This window comes from Austrofundulus limnaeus, unplaced genomic scaffold (genome assembly GCF_001266775.1).
Source record: "Austrofundulus limnaeus strain Quisiro unplaced genomic scaffold, Austrofundulus_limnaeus-1.0 Scaffold6, whole genome shotgun sequence".
Classification (NCBI taxonomy): Eukaryota; Metazoa; Chordata; class Actinopteri; order Cyprinodontiformes; family Rivulidae; genus Austrofundulus; species Austrofundulus limnaeus.
The window spans coordinates 3,551,416-3,568,632 of NW_013952408.1; the positions used below are offsets into that span (position 1 = coordinate 3,551,416).

General features: G+C 41.1%; 2 protein-coding genes across 6 annotated transcripts in view; one reads left to right on the forward strand and one right to left on the reverse strand.

The window, feature by feature from the left end:
• Nucleotides 1-2,680, forward strand: part of bcl2b (BCL2 apoptosis regulator b) — a 29,300-nt gene extending 26,620 nt beyond the window's left edge. The window contains exon 2 of the mRNA XM_014030840.1: nucleotides 1,377-2,680. Coding sequence (XP_013886294.1) covers nucleotides 1,377-1,514 — 138 coding nt within the window. The 3' untranslated portion in view covers nucleotides 1,515-2,680. The remainder of the gene's footprint in view (nucleotides 1-1,376) is intronic.
• Nucleotides 2,681-8,454: 5,774 nt separating this feature from the next.
• Nucleotides 8,455-17,217, reverse strand: part of prkag2b (protein kinase, AMP-activated, gamma 2 non-catalytic subunit b) — a 29,509-nt gene continuing 20,746 nt past the window's right edge. For 2 of the 5 annotated variants that reach the window (XM_014030858.1, XM_014030877.1), the window contains 12 exons: nucleotides 16,121-16,172; nucleotides 15,326-15,432; nucleotides 14,627-14,708; nucleotides 13,449-13,507; nucleotides 13,331-13,376; nucleotides 13,194-13,248; nucleotides 12,988-13,114; nucleotides 12,663-12,828; nucleotides 12,534-12,571; nucleotides 12,308-12,454; nucleotides 10,782-10,875; nucleotides 8,455-9,628 (listed from right to left, as the gene is read on the reverse strand). In XM_014030858.1, the coding sequence (XP_013886312.1) occupies nucleotides 9,597-9,628; nucleotides 10,782-10,875; nucleotides 12,308-12,454; nucleotides 12,534-12,571; nucleotides 12,663-12,828; nucleotides 12,988-13,114; nucleotides 13,194-13,248; nucleotides 13,331-13,376; nucleotides 13,449-13,507; nucleotides 14,627-14,708; nucleotides 15,326-15,432; nucleotides 16,121-16,172 (1,005 nt within the window). In that variant the 3' untranslated portion in view covers nucleotides 8,455-9,596. Of the gene's footprint in view, nucleotides 9,629-10,688; nucleotides 10,911-12,307; nucleotides 12,455-12,533; nucleotides 12,572-12,662; nucleotides 12,829-12,987; nucleotides 13,115-13,193; nucleotides 13,249-13,330; nucleotides 13,377-13,448; nucleotides 13,508-14,626; nucleotides 14,709-15,325; nucleotides 15,433-16,120; nucleotides 16,173-16,561; nucleotides 16,798-17,217 lie in introns of those variants that run through there. The other 3 variants (XM_014030886.1, XR_001312336.1, XM_014030870.1) reach the window with 3 other exon arrangements.

The window sequence follows — 17,217 nt, forward strand, 5'->3', positions numbered from 1 at the left end:
GAGGAGTTGTGTGTGTGTGGATGTGTGTGGCTGTGAGCTGACGAGGAGTAATGGATCTCTCTTTGGTGTAATGACACTCTTATTTCCACTCAGCTTGTGTAGCACCTGGGGGGGTTTACATTTTAAAGGGAAATTCCGCAAAAATTGCAAAACGATATCACACCATTTTTTTCCCCCTGGTATCCAGTCGGCAGGTTTTTAGTTTCCTGACTGGTTTCAATTTTCGCTCGGCAGGAAGGAGAAAATAAAAACAAACTTGATGCTTAAACATAACCAGAGAGAATAATAAAAAAAAGCTAGTTTTCACCACAGAAGTAGCCTCTCAGAGCAACAGTGAATAAAAACTCATTTAAACGCCACTGTAACGACAAATGATCAGAAACATTTGAGTGGACACAGATGTGTAAACTACCAACTAAAACAATTTCTTTAATTATTAACTACTAGGAAATAAATCTTTAAAGATCAAAGTTTAAAGAGGTTACATCATGTTTTCTTTAACGTCACTGTAAATCTTTCTTGTTGCAAAGGTTCTGTTAAAGTTTATTTAAAATGTATCATTTGCACACAACATTTTCCTCTCATCTTCTCAGTAAAATATCCAAATAAATTATATATAAACTTAGCACAAACAAAGGAAAATTCTGTTTGGTAGATTATGATTTTTTTGTTGTAACAATGTTTCTCGGCAAAAAAAGCCTGTTAATTTTTCTTTTAAATGGGGCCACATTTGTAAGGAACATGCATTTGTGGGATAAGCAGTAGCTGGGTTGCACATGTGAAAAATTAGCTGAATCATCTCTGACAAACAGCTTGTTTTGCTGTTTCTATTGACTCTTATTTTGAGTTTCTGGTAACACACGTGCCAATCAGGTGCCTCACATAAGATTTATTGCCACGAAGCATTTTTACAACAAAGAAATAATCTGCCAAACACAAAACCCTGTAACCACGTCTTTGCCAGACTCTATTTCAAGTTGTTTTTCTACTTCTTTCCATCTGAATACATGTGATATTAGCACAAAAAACCCATCTCATCCACCCTTTTTTTTACCGTGCTGTAGAGAAGAGCCTTTTTTTCCTGGATGCTGCAGACACATCCTCTCACTTCCAGCTGTGGGAGCACATCTGCAGCAGAACACCCTGCTGTGACGCCAGTGTGCCGACAGCAGAGGAGAAAGTCTGGACAGAACTGAAGATCTGTGTGAAAAAAAAAATGGTGGCTGAGAAGTTGCCTCACACTGCCAGAGCTGAGGCACCTTGTCTGCAAACAGACAAACAGGAAGTCAGGGTTTTCCAGTCTGCTTTAACTCCTAGGTTTGAAAAGATGTACTGTTTTGCACCTTTACTAACGCTTTTCTTCCTCCTCCCCTCAGGATGCCTTTGTGGAACTGTACGACAGACATAAGGAGTCCGTCTTCAGCTGCTACTGGCCCTCCATCAAAACCGTCTTCGGTCTGGCTGCGCTCGGGGCGGCCAGCATCACCATCGGAGCGTACCTCGCGCAAAAGTGAGCAAGCTCTCCTCCCTATCAGCTCGTCGTCGATTCTTACCGCTGTCCTCCTCCCCCCCATCTTTGCACCTTTTTCCCCCCTCTCTCTCTCTCTCTTCAAATATTTTTTTAAGATGCCCCTGACCCCCTCAGAGACAACCTTCAGACCGAATCTGGCTCTCTTCAAAGCCTCGCTCAGAAAAACTCCCCTATCCTCCTGCCTCTTCACGTCAAAACAGACACAAATCAAAACAGCAGAGGGAACCAGAGGCACGGTCCGGAGAGCAAAGGATGTCTGGAAAAAGGCGCAGCCGAAGGTGGAATCAAACGAAGCTGAGGAAAAGAAAAGGAATGCATGTTTTGATTTCCCGCCCTGCCTGCTTCTGTACTCGTTAAAGCATGAACRTTGGGTTTTTAGTGTAGATCTTTGCATGTGTGGGGCTCTCGTTTATTGGAGGGGTTGATGGTCGAGGTGCAGGGACCGTGACTCCGGAGAAAAAAAGCAGCAGCAGATCTGCGCCTGAGCGCTAAGGCGACGGACCCCCCCAGTCCCCACCCTTCATTTGAACTGTGGACTCCAGTTACCTCCCTACAGCCGTTCTTCAAAAGACTTCCTGTACAGAACAGCTGCTCGCAACGGAAACGGCTCACTACAAACTGGCACAGAGTGGCTACGTTTCACTCCTCAGACAGCTCAGGTGAACACATTGCACCGTTTAACTCCTCTGGCCTGTAACGGAGAGCAGGAAGTCTCAGCTTTCTTTCTTGTTTTTCTTTTTGCGTTGGTTTTATTTTATTTTTAAATGCACGCCAAACTGAGCAGAAAACGACACAATAAATGCTTACGTTTCTCCAGTGATGCAACATAAAGGAGACCACCTTTGTAAAAGCATCAAACAAATCACAGCACAAAGCAACAGCTCTGTTTCCGTTGGCTGTCCGTTAAGTTTGCCGTCCCCCCCCCCCCCTGCACCGCTCCCACGTTCAGCTGCTGCCGACCCACAAAGACTCCGAGAATCCGTTTCTGATGCAGACAAAGTTGACGTGGACTGAGTAATCCCCGCGAGGCCGCATGTGACCGAGCGGAGACAACAGGAACAGGAGACGTCCCTTATTTTCTCTGCCGAAGCATCCGGGGACAGATTTGTTCCTGTTTTATTCATGTTTGTCTTGTATTACAGTCTGATGGGAAAAAAAAGAAAAAATATGAAAGAACTTTGCAGTCTGTAAAACATTTTGTTCTATACACTCCTTTGTCTTTTTTTCCCCCAAATGAAGAAATGTTTTTTTTTCATCACTCTTTTAAAAAAAGATTTTAAATTTCTGTGTTGCATGGATGAAAGTCTGTCTTACTCACAACTTACAGCCAATAATTCAATCATATTTATACCAGACCAGACTAGAACAAAAATAACAAAGAAGCGGTTTTATTGTATTTATTATGAGGTACCACATGACAGATTTATACCAACCGTTTTATTTTAGAATAAGAATTCATCCCTCTTTTCTTTTTTTATGGAATGACACTGTAATTACATTATATTCCTGGCTGCTATTAAAACTGTTTAATTTCTGTGTTGTGATAAAGTGACAGTTCAGATCTTTTGAAGTGGTGTTCTGTGCAAACGTACAAACAGTAAACATCTTACCTGTTGTGGATGGCTAAAAAAAACAGCCGGAAAGCTTTGGCACTATGTGTCAGTCAATGCTGATTAAACATACGGACCATGTCGAGCTGAGATGGGCTGTAACAACACAGMTTTAAAATATTAGCTTCGTATTTTCTACCTTACCAGATTAACCAATATCTTAAAAATAGGCAATAAGTTTTCACCCTTATCTTTACGAGGACAAGATTTTTTTTCCCAAACTTAAAAATGAATCTTTGTCATTTATTTTTAAACTTTCATATAAAACGTCCGTACAACTAAATAATGGATGAAAAACTAAATAAAGGCATTGAAAAAGAGCTGCTATGGGATCCTGAATGTCTAATGTCAGGGTCACACGGCAAGATTTAAAATCGTTGGTTGATTTTCAAAGACCGAGARMCCCCACGCATGACAATAAAAAAAAAAAATCATACCAGGTTTGGTCCTACAGTGTGTGGTGTACAGCCACACGGCAAAGACAACACACCACACACGAACAGATTTCWCTCTCGAACATTCAGACGTCAGACGGGAAATCTCGCGAGGCCTCTCAAGATCAAGCGTGAGTTCAGAGTAAATAAACATAACCGACGAGGAGGAAGTGATGGTGAGAATCTTTTTAAGAAAAACAAAAAGACGTCTCCGACTTCCACCGGAGTTTCTGCTTCACCATGTAAAACAGCCTGAACATGACTTTATCAAGTCYCTGTGGACTCTAAAGCACCATGGCAGTTGTTTGGTCTTCTGTATTTTGGATAACCGTCACATTCAACAGGCTGCATACTCACTCGTCTTTGGGGAACACCACACACACTTTGGATATTGGGCCGAGACAATCCAACATGTTGAAAATCCCAGATTTTAGACTGGAGTGGTTCCGACGTCCTTCCAAGCCGAYTGTAAAAGCCAAACACACACGGCAGGCAYRTCTGCTAAGRTTATCTTTAGAACCATCACAATAATCGGGGCTTCCTTAAGATCATCAAAAGGGAATAATTAGGCCAAAAATCGACCCGATTATCTTGTTAGGTGAACCTGGTAGGAATGAATAATTAGTATTTAAATTTTTTTCACCAATTTTGCCTTTCTAGTTTGGAGAAATGGAGTCTAATTTGCACTGATGAGCTAACAGCTAGTTCAACTAAGAACAAAGTGGTTTATTGTTGTCCTAAATCAGCTCCAATATTAAAATATTCATGTGAACGCTCTTTTATAAACTTTAACATCCTCAAATTTTCATTACCTAGTTACTTACTCAGCACTTGCAAATAACCATAAAGTTCAAATAGCACTTTAGCATTTTTTAAATTTTAAATAAAATGTATATTTTAACTCCTTATGGCTCAAAAACAATGTTTTTTATGTTTGCTAGGTTCTACTAATCCTTAGTAGGTAGGGTAAATTTAAAATGAACACCAACCAAATTTGGGGCTCGATGGATAAAACTGTCTGGACAAGTGAGACCAGTAGGGGGGCCATTGACCCTTCTGCCCCACAAAAACCCCTATGGACTTTTCAGACCCAAGTTATTTGAAGTTAAATGAAGACAGCAGCACTTCGCTTYTGGCCTCGCTCCACCCTTAGCTCGTCAGCCTAGTCGGAACAAAACTCTTTTTTTCTTTTTTTCAACCTGAGGTCATTCAGAAAGCCATCTCCAACAGGTAAGATATTAATTCTTAATAACCTTTCCTCAGAATCCCACTTCAAAAGAAACTAAAGTGTCCTTTTGAATAAYGGCTTGAAGCTGCTACACTGTCAAAAGTTAACTTTTACCCACAGCTTAAAAACTGCCACAGTCTCACAGTGTAGWTGTAGAGAGCTGGAAACCAAAGTAAACCTGTAGGAATCTTTCACCTAAAAGGACGACCTCTCCAGTTCACGGAGAGGTTTCTGTGTATAGGCTTYGTGTAGTGTTACTGTACTTATATCAGCTTCACGTTTGTCAGCTCAGTGCTCGTGTGTAAAAAATAAAAAATAAAATAAAAAATAAAAGTCAACCTAAACCTCCACTCAGTTGAAAAGCACCTGTTTTCTCAAACAGCTCACAGATATTTGATGTTCTCGTGTGTGTTTGTGTGTAAAACAGAGCAGGAATAGCTTCATCGCAATATACTGTAATTTTTATACCCCCTGTGCATATATGAATGTAGCACTGTTTTACGTCTATACTCACAAACCTGTAGCACTTATTAAAAAAAAGTGTACTGTGTTTTTTTTTTTTTTGTTTACTGCTATATCCACAATAAGCTATAGTGGGATCATATTGTTCCTATATTAATAAATCAGATTTCTGGAGCAGATTCACGTCTTTTATTTCTTCTTTCTCGTGTGCGTTATTGATCCTCGGCTGCCTCTCAGGCCGTCAGCGTGGCAGAAAAGAGAATGAGAAATGTTTTAGGTGGAGAGCAGCGTGCTTCTTTGATTATCTGTTATCTATCAGAGGCCTGCAAGCCTGATTGTGTCAAGGCGACTGTCTCCTTGTTGGGGGGGGGGTTGCACAGATGCAGCAGCCGCACCCAGACGAGACATCAAAGCTGTCCCCAAACGCTGCACTTGTCAGCCTCTCCTCCTCGGCTCCATACACTGCTAAATATGAGTGCGAAGAGGAGGAGGAGGAGGGGGATAGAGAGGGGGAAAAAAAAAGTACCCCTCAAATGCCCCGGGGCCAGGTTTTTGTACACCCCTCGCCCTCTGCTCTGATCACACTTGTCTTCAAAGGCTGTCCCCCTCCCCACACTCACCCCCTCCTTGCTGCTCAGTGGAATCTGTGCAAAAGCATGATGCAGTGAAAAACTAATGTTGAAAGAGTTGAGTGGGAGCAAGAAAATGAGGGGAAAGTGGTAATGGATGGTGTGTACAGATATATCCCCCGAGGAGGCCTACAGCAAGTAGAGGAAAGTTCATTTGGATTGAAGCACCCACCACAACCCAGCCACCCACCACACATACCCCCCTGCCTTCAGTATCCCCCCTCTCTCTCTCTTGCCATGCATATAAAATGCATGACACGCTCCGAAGAGGAATTTTAAATCAAGTCCAAGACTTTCAAAAGAGAGTCCAGTGTGTGTGTGTGTGTTAAGAAAAGAGATGGGCAGTAAAGGAGGAGGAGAAGCCCCCTCTTTTTTTTTCTTCTTTTGCTGCTTTAGGGCTACAAGGTGAGAAGGCCTTCCCAGAGCTGGATATCACAGGGGAGATTGGGAGATCAAAGCAGATTGTCTGGRGTAAGCCTGGTCCGATTTTATCCCCTCATTTGGTAGTCCATCTGATCCACCTCATTTAGAGGCAAMTGCTTAAAAACTTCCTGCTGAAATCCAGCAATTTTGTTCAAAGGCGTTAAAAATATATATATAGGAAACGACTCAGAGTAAAATCATTAATGTCTTATTGGAATCTAAATATCCACTGGGATAAGAGCTGTTTCATTAGAGCAGGATGAGGCTGGAAGTGTACAAACAGCATCACCTTGTGGCTGCTCCACAACAAGAGCTGACAGCTGGTTTCTCTGAGCAGGCCTGTCTTTAAATATAAAACATGAATCATCAGCTGTGATCATGTTCAGCAGAAATTAAAAAGCTTTCCCGTTTCCAGGCACACACACTCTCTCTCTCTCTCTCTGGCACATCTAGTTGCCAATCCCTGCTCTAAAATATCCTCGGGGCAGCGTGCCACGAGAGTGGGGGGAAATCAGGGCCGAGCGCTTCGGTGAGGACYGTTCAGCTGTCTGAGGCTGCTCCATGTGAGAGACAAATATCTAAATCTCACATGATGTGGTAATCAACAGGGGGAGAGGATGGAGGCGAGCACCGTGGATCAAACCCCAAACTGTCTTTGAGCTGTTAAAAGTGAAGACGATTACAGCACAGAGTTGAGTAAATTCAAAGCAGTATACCAGTTTTTTAACCAAAGAACATGAGTTTGTTGCTTTGAATTCACTCAACTCAGTTAAGTGGAACCAGGTCACATAACATGGTTAAGTAAATCCAACATTTCATTTTTAGAGTGCACACAGCATGACATGTTTTCCTACATTTTAGGTTTGGGGAAATGTTTAGGGTGCATTTCTGTGGAGGAGAAAAGACTATAATTTACTGTTGCATCACCATCGCTGAGAACATGTCATGATCCATTCTGAGGAGAGGAAGCTGTAAAATATCACTTTTGTCTGTAAAGAAAAATTTCTCGAATCTATTCTCTGGTCATTAAATATTGATACTAAGTGTTAATCTAGTCACATATGATGTTTTGCCTTGAAATCTGTGCAATAAGCTTCAATTATGCTGTTTTTACTGTAGATTAGGGCTATTTAACTAAATTGGTCTGGGGGCCACAGTTACTGCAGGTCAACAGCTCAGGGGCCAAACATCCAGTAAATTATGTAAATAAAGCAAGTATTAAAAAGATGTTACCTCTGAAATWGTTCATTTTGCTGCATTTAATCATGAATACAACATACAGAACCCTATGTAATGAAGTGATAATTAAATATCAAAAAGAACACATCAGGCCTCCTATTTGACACTCATTTTATTCTGACATCTCTGACTTGCCAAATTTTAAAACCAATTTTATTTTCACTTTCCTAATTTTATCTTCAACTGCTTGTAGTTTTAACGGTCTTGTTTTCATGTTTTTACCAGCTTCTAGACAAGATTCTGACATTTCTGTGGATACCAAACATGTCTGTTTAACTAAAAGAACTTGGAGTAATTAAAGTAGAAAACCAGGGGTTTGGGTTTAAGAGATGAATGAACCAATTGGTGGGCCGAACTTCGGTCACTCGCGGGCACCAGTTGAATTTGATTTTCATATTTGTCAAACATTTTAGAAAATATGGGAAAATGGTGCATGTCATAAATATCTCGTAAAAAGCTGGGATGTTGTGTAAAATGTAAGTTACGAATGCAGATTTGCAAACCTCAAAATCCCATGTTTTTCAAAATGGAATAAAGTTATGATTAGACCGGTTTTCTTTTACTAGTGTGCAGCAGAATGCTATTTGCAATAAAAAAAATAAAAAAAGACTTGAGTAAAGATTTTTTTCCCACTTTTTCTCAGAATGGAACAGAAACTGATGTTTACCATCTTTCATTTTTAAATGTACACATTCTTACCTCTTGAAATTGGAGTTGTAAAACTTTCCCCCCACATTAATTTTATACAATCTTTTCTTACTTCACCCCCTCCAACACTCAAACATCAGGGTTGCTGCATCTTTGGAAAACTGGAGAAAAATGAGGAACTGAATAAACAGATTAATCCTGAAAAAGAAAATTCCTAGTGTGTAAAAAAAAAAATCACCCAGCTTTAGAGTACATTCAGTGTCTTTATTTTTCTGCAGCCAGAAAAATAGAACAAAAAATAGTAAAACAAAAAACATTCATTCTGCTGAAGTGTAGTTTGTCATGCTTGAACATTTACAGTACATGTCGATCTGATACAAAGTTTCTCTGAACTAAACATATTGTCACAATATATTTACAAAAATAACATTAAAACTGCAGAATCTCTAAACACATTCATAAAAATAAAGCTTTGTCACACTTTTTATTTTAAATTTTACCCCCACTCTTTCCTTTTCTGAGAACAAACCCATTTACAGGTGAAGACGGAGATGAGTCCTGCCGAGTTCCAGCCGAGATGAACAAATCGCTTTGCATACTGGTAAGAAGCATTTTAACCATTTAAGAAGAAAAATAGGATTTAAACCTTTAAAAACATTTTTATAATCTGGTCTCACCGTTATGGATTTCTTAAGTTATATTAGAAAACTCCACCACTGACCAAGAAGTGTTCCTCTGAGCTCCGCAAAACCCACAACGCAACCAAATGAAGGTAAAAAATAACATATAACCATCTATGTCCATATTTCAGCCACATTTCAATCTAAAATAAACATTTTTAGATGCAAACTGAAGCAGGGAGGGGAGGGGGGGAACCAAAGGCACAAATAAGAACTGAGCGGTCTGTGTTGGCACCAACAAACCGTCTCTAATAACAGTCATTAACTCGCTGTGGGGAAAGTGGAGTTGTGCTACATGAACAAAGCTGCATGTGTTAAAGGCTCACCTGGAGGCGAACACATCAGCTGGAAATACAGCAGCATGAATGTGACCACACTGATGCTCAGATCCACCCCCCCCCCTCCCACTTCCCCATATAGGTTAATGTTATGGACTCGCCTATAGGTGTGTGCATATACTTTAATATATCTGTGACGTGACATCGGATCAGTGTTCAAACAAAGAGAAAAACAAATCTCTCTGTGCAGAAAGTCCACTTCACTCCACTGTCAAACTCTTTGGATTCAAACCTTTTTCTTTTTTTAAACCGCACACCGACGGGCAGGCGTCTCCACGACTTYCACTCAGATTCACACGCTCTGCCTGAACGTTTCTATTATGTATTCATTTATTTTCCTTTTGTAATTCACACGAAACTGACGCACCGTCCTCTCATTCAGTCAGGCTCTCCTCCTTACAGGCATCTGAAAAAAAAAAAAAAAAAAACAGGAGGAAAAACATCATGAGTTGCCAATTAACAAGTTGAGAAATAAATGTATTTATGCGCAGTGAGCACAACAGCGGTCGTCAATAAGAGACAGTGAAATGTTAGACACAAATGTTAAGACACTGGGATTAAAATCATGGAGTTCTGACACTGGGATGTTGTCCTGAGGGTTACAGAGGAAAAATAAATGTGTGGTTCTTGTGTGTTCGAAGAGATTTGGAGGCTGGATTTATTGTTTTGGTTCTGTTGTTTGAGCTGTTGTCTGTTTTCTGAAGTGCACTGGGACGAACGAGCCTGCTAAAGGAGAAACGAGAGCAGAAGAACTCGTAGAACCCTTTCCTGCACCATGATTTTACCATAATCCCGACTCCACCGAAAGGGCTAACGTTACAGCAAAATAACACCCATAAGAGTGCTGTTAGCAAGGCGCGCTCGTCGTTCTGCCYGCTTGTAATCGATAAGTTTGGCGAACTTGTCTGCCTAAAACGAACTTTGTGTTTTCAAGAATCGTTTWGATGCTCCACAACGCTCCCCGCTGAACCTCTAACAAGCTGCAGCAGCTTCTCTCAGACTGAGGTTGTGTCGATACAAGACGGGAGCCGACAGAAGCGCGTCTTGGAGTGGATCGATGTCCTCCGTGTGCCGTGGTTTTCTTCGCAACGCATCGCGCCAACTTTGATCTTAACGAGCTACAAACCCAAACACTCAGCTGATAACCATTATGGTAGAACTGGTTAAAAAATAAATAAATTAGGCAAGGTTCTTTCCAAACACGTCAATAACAAACATGCTTCACATCAAAGTTTGCTCCAGAAATGCAGGGATGATAAGGACGGGTCAAACTTCAACTGAGCAGAATACAAAACAGAGGTTTCATATAAAAAAACTTTTTTTACTGTGTGGTTAATATCTGTTAGATGAAGAGTGAGTGTATAACAACACTGCAGCACAAATCATCCTACAGGATGAGCCGAATGCAGACGGACATMATGCCTTCTCTGAAGAGCGGCCACGAGTCAAACAGCGGCTGGTCCTACCTGGGACAGGGCTAAGAGGATTGGTGGGAGGGGAAAGCTCGGGGGTCCAGGACAGTGGGGGGAATTGGGGCTACCAATGCTGAGCATCTATACCTGCAGGGCTGAGCACCAGGGCCTGGAGGATGTCTGAAAGAGAAACTATGCCCTCAATACTGGAGCACTTGTCCACCACCACCAACCGATGCACCTGCCATCAAACACACAAAAAAAATAATTTTTCAACTGAAGCCAAGATGGGTCAGCTTTAAAGGGATCCCTGATTAGTTGTAACATTAGACTTTATTTGATAAACATATATTACAACTGTAAAATAAAGACTGTAAAAATACTGTAGGATGTTTAGTTTTTATCATTTTTAAAAATGTATAAAAATGTATGTTAACACGGAAGGAGCCATTTWATTTACAAAGCATTCTGGGTAAATGATGACATGGATAGGTCATTGGTGCGAGGCTGCTAGCGAGCTATATCCACCCTGAAAGTTGATCTTGGACAATATCTGATGATCGACTCTTAAATGAAACCAGAGAGCGTTGACAGAGGAGAAGGTAGAAATGACTCAGTCTGTAACTGAAAATATGGATGGAGGACAACAGAGCTGCTTCATGGAAGAAGAACCTCAGCTTAGCCTGTTAGCCATCCCGCTAGCGCCGACGCTATATTGCCTTATACGTATTAGCTCGGCACTAGAGCAACAAACAAGCTAAACTGAGGTCCTCCATCCATATTTTCAGTTGCAGCTGCGTCATTTTTGCATTCCCCTCTCTGTCATGTGGATGGAGGACCTCAGTGATGAAAGGAGAATGTGTAGCGCTGAGCTAATACATATATATGGTGATAGCATCGGGGCTAACGCTAAAGCCAACAGGCTAAGCTGGGGTTCTTCTTCCATGAAGCAGCTTTGTTGTCCTCCATCCATATTTTCAGTTACAGGCTGAGTCATTTCTACCTTCTCCTCTCTGTCAACGCTCTCTGGTTTCATTTAAAAGAGCCGATCATCAGATATTGTCCAAGATTTAACCTTCAGGGTGGATATGGTAAATGGTAAATGGTACTGAACTTATAGAGCGCTTTTTCAAGTCCCTCCGGACCCCCAAAGCGCTTTACACTAACAGACATTCACCCATTCACACTCACATTCACACACTGATGATGGCAAACTACACTGTAGCCACAGCTGCCCTGGGGTACACTGACAGAGGTGGGGCTGCCATGCATCGGCGCCACCAGACCCTCTGACCACCATCAGTAGGCAAGGTGGGTGAAGTGTCTTGCCCAAGGACACAACGACTGAGACGGCTGGACGGGGGATCGAACCAGTAACCTTCTGGTTCCAGGACGACTCCCCTAACCACTCCGCCACAGCCGCTATAGCTCGCTAGCAGCCTCGCACCGAGGACCTATCCACGTCATCGATTACCCAGAATGCTTTGTGTGTAAATAAAATGGCTCCGTCCGTGTAATATATATTTTAAACTTTTAGTTTAAATATGATAAAAACTAAGCAGCCTACAGAATTTTAGTCTTTATTTTACAGTTAAAATATATGTTTATTAAATAAAGTCTAATGTTACAAMTAATCATGGATCCCTTTAAAAAATAAAATCTGTAAGTCTCACTTCTGCTTTGACTATTCTGTCCACAATTGTCTCCATAGTTTCCATTTTATGGCACTTCATAACTCCTTCAAAGTACTGAGAGCGATGTTTCAGAGCCTGCGTCACTGTAATGTCCAAATTATTGTACGTCTTCTCTGCAGCCAAGTTCTGCACGCACAGAAATCACAGGTTAAACAATGAAGTTTCAAATGAGATGCTTTGTCTCCTCACAGGTGGACAAACTTACAATCACATCAAACTTGGAGTAAATATCCACCACTTTGCCTGCAAGAGAAAAAGAGAAATATGAAGGTGAAACTTTTTTTTTAAATGAAAATAAAAATCTCTATGTCTGGTGAGTCGGTTGTGATTTCACCTGAATCGTCAACGACAGGCAAAGCRGATACTCGTCTCTCCACAAAGATGTTGAGCGCTTTGATAATGGGCGTGTCTGGGTGGATGAAAGCGATGTCGTGGTACGTCCCGATGCCCAGCTCCCCCAGAGTCTGCTTCATGAACGCTGGCTTTGGCATTTCACACATCTGGGAATGACGGACACGCCGAATGAGACAGAAACTACAACTCCTTTTCCTCATCGGCCACAAGAGGGAGCCAAACTTATAATCTAAAAGACGAGCCATGAGGAGAAACTAAATGTTCGTGATGTTTGTGTGCAGGCGGGGGAAACCTGTGGGACTCACAAACAGTTGGAGAAACTTGAGGATCCTCTTGTGTGTGAGAATATAAAGTGCATTCCCTGTGACGGGGTCGATGACAGGCAGGCGGTGAATTTTGTTTTTGATGAGGGTGTAAACTGCATCAAAAAGGCTGTTTTTAAAAAAAATAAATATTTTGTTACAAACATGGAATAAGACTCAAAACACTAGAGCAATTTTAGAAAACCCACCTTGCTTCCGGTGATATGTTGACCAGAGGTTTGAACGTAGCTTGAAGATAAACCTCTGTGGGGGAATATTAAAACAYGGTGAGATGAAACGAACAGCCTCCCTGAAGGCGTGCCACAAGAGCACAAAAAGTACTTGCCTCGCCACGTCTCCAGCTTATGTTCCTCTAATTCATAAATTTGCACCTAAAAAGACAAAATGAATTTAGTTTCGTCCTGCGCAGAACGTGGACGTGTCATCGGTCGGGGGCGACCTACCATCGGTGACTTATAGTATCTGTGTAGTATGATGATGAAATCTGTGATTGTCAGCATTCCTGCGGTGAAAACCATCATTAAAACAGATCAAATCTATAAACACAGAACCAAGCCTGCGGCGGGGTAGAGAGGGTGCACACGAGGGCGTGGTTCAAACAACAACAGCCCCCCCGCCCACTCAGCTTTAGCCTCACATTGACTTGACATTCATTATTCATCACAGGCTGTGAGTCAAAGCACAGCTCAACAAACCCAGCTCGCCAGCGGTCTGTCTTTTGACTCCACATAACTGACGAGAGAGCGAGACGCGTTTACCCTTCGAGTAGTCTCCGCTCGAGTCAGTTCAACTCATTTCTGTGCTTTATGGCCTGTGACGGCTCTAATGTCTTCTTCAATAAAACACTGGGCTCCACCCGTCGCTACCATTAAAGCAGCTTTCATTTATGGCGAACCAGCACAGCGCTGGTATTCTCATCTTAGGAGAAAAAATTTAAAAACGAACAATCCGACGTAAAGACAGCAAATCACAAAAATCCATGTCTTAATAGAGCTTATTTGTGACCCATCACATCGAAATGAGGATTAAGTCAAAATTGGCCAAAATGACCTAATCATATTTTCAGATTCCTGCTTTAAAAGCTACATTTTGATACTGAGATCATCCTGATATCATTAGTAGATCCAGAGATATTATTTAATTTGTCTTGTTGGTTATAATACATAATTTTATGTAACTTTAATGAGAATTTTTTATGTCATTTTAAAAAAGAAACCTCAAATAGTAACTGAATATTGAGATTTCCCAGCTGGAAAGAAACAAAAACATTGCTAGCTCACAGGGAAAATCTTAACATTTTAAGGCGTTTTTCCTCAAAATCTGGTTTTTGGTTGCTAATGCTCAAAAAAGTGCTTCAAAATATATATTTTTGGATAATATTTCAGACAGTTCACTGAAATGATACATTGATAACACATTTGCTATATTTTGACAATGTAATTTTTGCAAGCGTTTTAATCAAAACACTTTATTTGCCTATTTCTCCACATACAACTTTTAGACTTAATCCTCGTTTCGATGATGGGTCAAATTTCAGTTATGTGTGTCAAATACTTAAACAAGTCCCCAAATTAATTAGAAAAATGCAGTGATTTTAAAAACATGTATCAAGTATTCTTACCCACAAAGCTTTGTTTCTCTGTGTCCCATAGTGGAGCTGCTCGAACGCCGTTGGCCACCAAGGCGAAGAACGCTTTTTTAACCTGTCGACAAACACTTGAAATATAAATAGTCTGAGATTAAATTAAAACAAGTGACAAYGTAATTAAATCATTTTATTTCTTTCRGCTGTTCTSTKYWSRGGGGGGTYGCCACAGCAAGTCACCCTCCTCCATTATGCCTCACTMCAACTACCTCCACGTCCCGTCCAACTACACATCTCCACAGCTGCCTCGCTAACATCCTTCGAGCCTTACTGCCCCTCCACTTCATCGTCTGTGCATCATCTGAACACTCTATAAACAATACAATTAAGTAGAGGGAAAAGGATGGAAAAAAACATGAAACTCATCTATAAAAGGAAAGAAGCTTTAGTGGAGTTTAGCTGGTTTTTCTTCACCTTTAGATAAGTAATCTTAACTTTCAGTTTCACTGGTTGAAGATTTACAAATCAAAGAGCTCTGAACTCTCCTGGATTACTGGTTAACCGCTTCATGGTAATGAGCTTGTGGAAACTGCTCCTCTAACCTGCTCCATTCCACAACAAGTTAACACTGAAAGTCTGTGCAGTTAGCRAATCAAAAACGGTATTTTCTCCTTGCTTTTGTGAACCAGACAAACTGGACAAGCTCCCAATCACAGGTTAATTCGATGGATTTACCTGGAGCGCCGTGTCGAACACAACCAACTTGGAGCTCGTGGGGACGATGTCATAGCACTTGTGGGATTTCATAAAGCGCATGTAAATATCACTCTCGGGCTCAGCAGCTGTGAGAACAGAAAGCAGGGAGAATCTTTAGGAAGGAGGAAAATCTCCCAGGGAATAAGTAATGACAGGCTGGAAACAAGACAAGCACACAGCCTAAACACCCATTACAGCCAYTGGACCACTTAGTCACTTTCCTGCTCCATCCTACTGATAATTACACTCTGCCGCCCAAGTTTTTCCACTGTTTGTGTGCTTGTTGACATTTAAGTAAAGCACTCTGAGATCTAAGATCCAACTGAGCTAGATTAGTTTGTTTTTGTTCAACTTTGTAATGTGATGGCACAACATTTGTCGATGACGTTATGAGCTTTACAGGTGAGAAAAGTGGGGAACAAAAAGCATCAAWCCTGAGACGTTAACGTTTATATCCTGCAACTTCTCTGTGATGATGAATGACGTCCAAACAAATAATTAAAAAAGTGAATCTTGTCAGTATGTTTAACAAAACTTAACACCTGTCTGCCCTTATTAAATTCTGCTGAATATAATTCATGATATTTAAATCAACCCATCTATTAATAAAATATGGTTCAGATTCATGAGAGCAGATGAAGTTTTTGCTTTAAGGCTCCACTCTCTGCCTACAAAAGTACAGCTGAGACTAGAAATAACTGCATTACCAGTTATTATCCAAGCACCTGCACTCCATTAAGCTAAAATTTACAGGAGGCTGAAGGGGACACTTACCATCATCGTCTAGTTCAAGTTTCTCCAGCATACCTTCGAAAAAGCCGCAGACCTGCGAGAAAACAGGTAAATGTTTGGAGTACAAAGCTCACAGCAACAGCACAACAACAAAAACTTTGCAGTAAATCGTGAGTGACGCCGACTTTCCCCCCTGCAGGTCACAGGAGACCACACCGAGTCTGGACCGTCCGGAAAAATAAAAATAAAAAACACTGAAACAGCCAAACAGCGTCGTTTAACACCACACTACTCCACCTCTGCTAAATATACACTGTGTGACACTAAACCCCCGCGAGATGCGGAGTCACAACTTCGGGGGAGCAATTTTACTTCACCACACGCCCCCCCACTTTCCGAACCGAGGTGGAACAGTCCGGCTCGGTTTGGTGCAGAAGGGGGAACCGATGCTGCGCAACACAGGAGCGCGGACATTAAACTTACCATCACAAATCAACTGCAGACATTATTTAAAGCGAGTGAACGACACCAACTCACCACAAGGACAGAGTAAAAACACGGAGGAGGAGGAGGAGGGAAAGCAGGAAGCTCGGTGTCCTGAGGACACGCCCCTTCATGCAGGAAAAACCTGGCTGCCTCACCATAATAGGAAATCCCTTCCGTTGACTAGCGGCAAGAAGCCGGGGAAGCCTTGGAACTATCGGGTAAGAGAACTGTCAGAATCATTGTATGCGTAAGAGTCTAAATTTGTACATGTAAGACTATAAACGTACATAAATTTGTTACAACTTTGCCACATTACAAGTACGAATCAAATTTACAAGTACAATTCTTATGTGAGAATACAAGTTTTTAAGTTACAAATACAAGTTAAAAAGGTACAACTTTGCCACATTACAAGTATGAATCAAATTTACAGTATGAATCAAATTTACAAGTACAATTCTTTTGTGAGAATGCAAGTTTTTAAGTTACAAATACAAGTTAAAAAGGTACAACTTTGCCACATTACAAGTATGAATCAAATTTACAAGTACAATTCTTTTGTGAGAATGCAAGTTTTTAAGTTACAAAACAAGTTAAAAAGGTACAACTTTGCCACATTACAAGTATGAATCAAATTTACAGTATGAATCAAA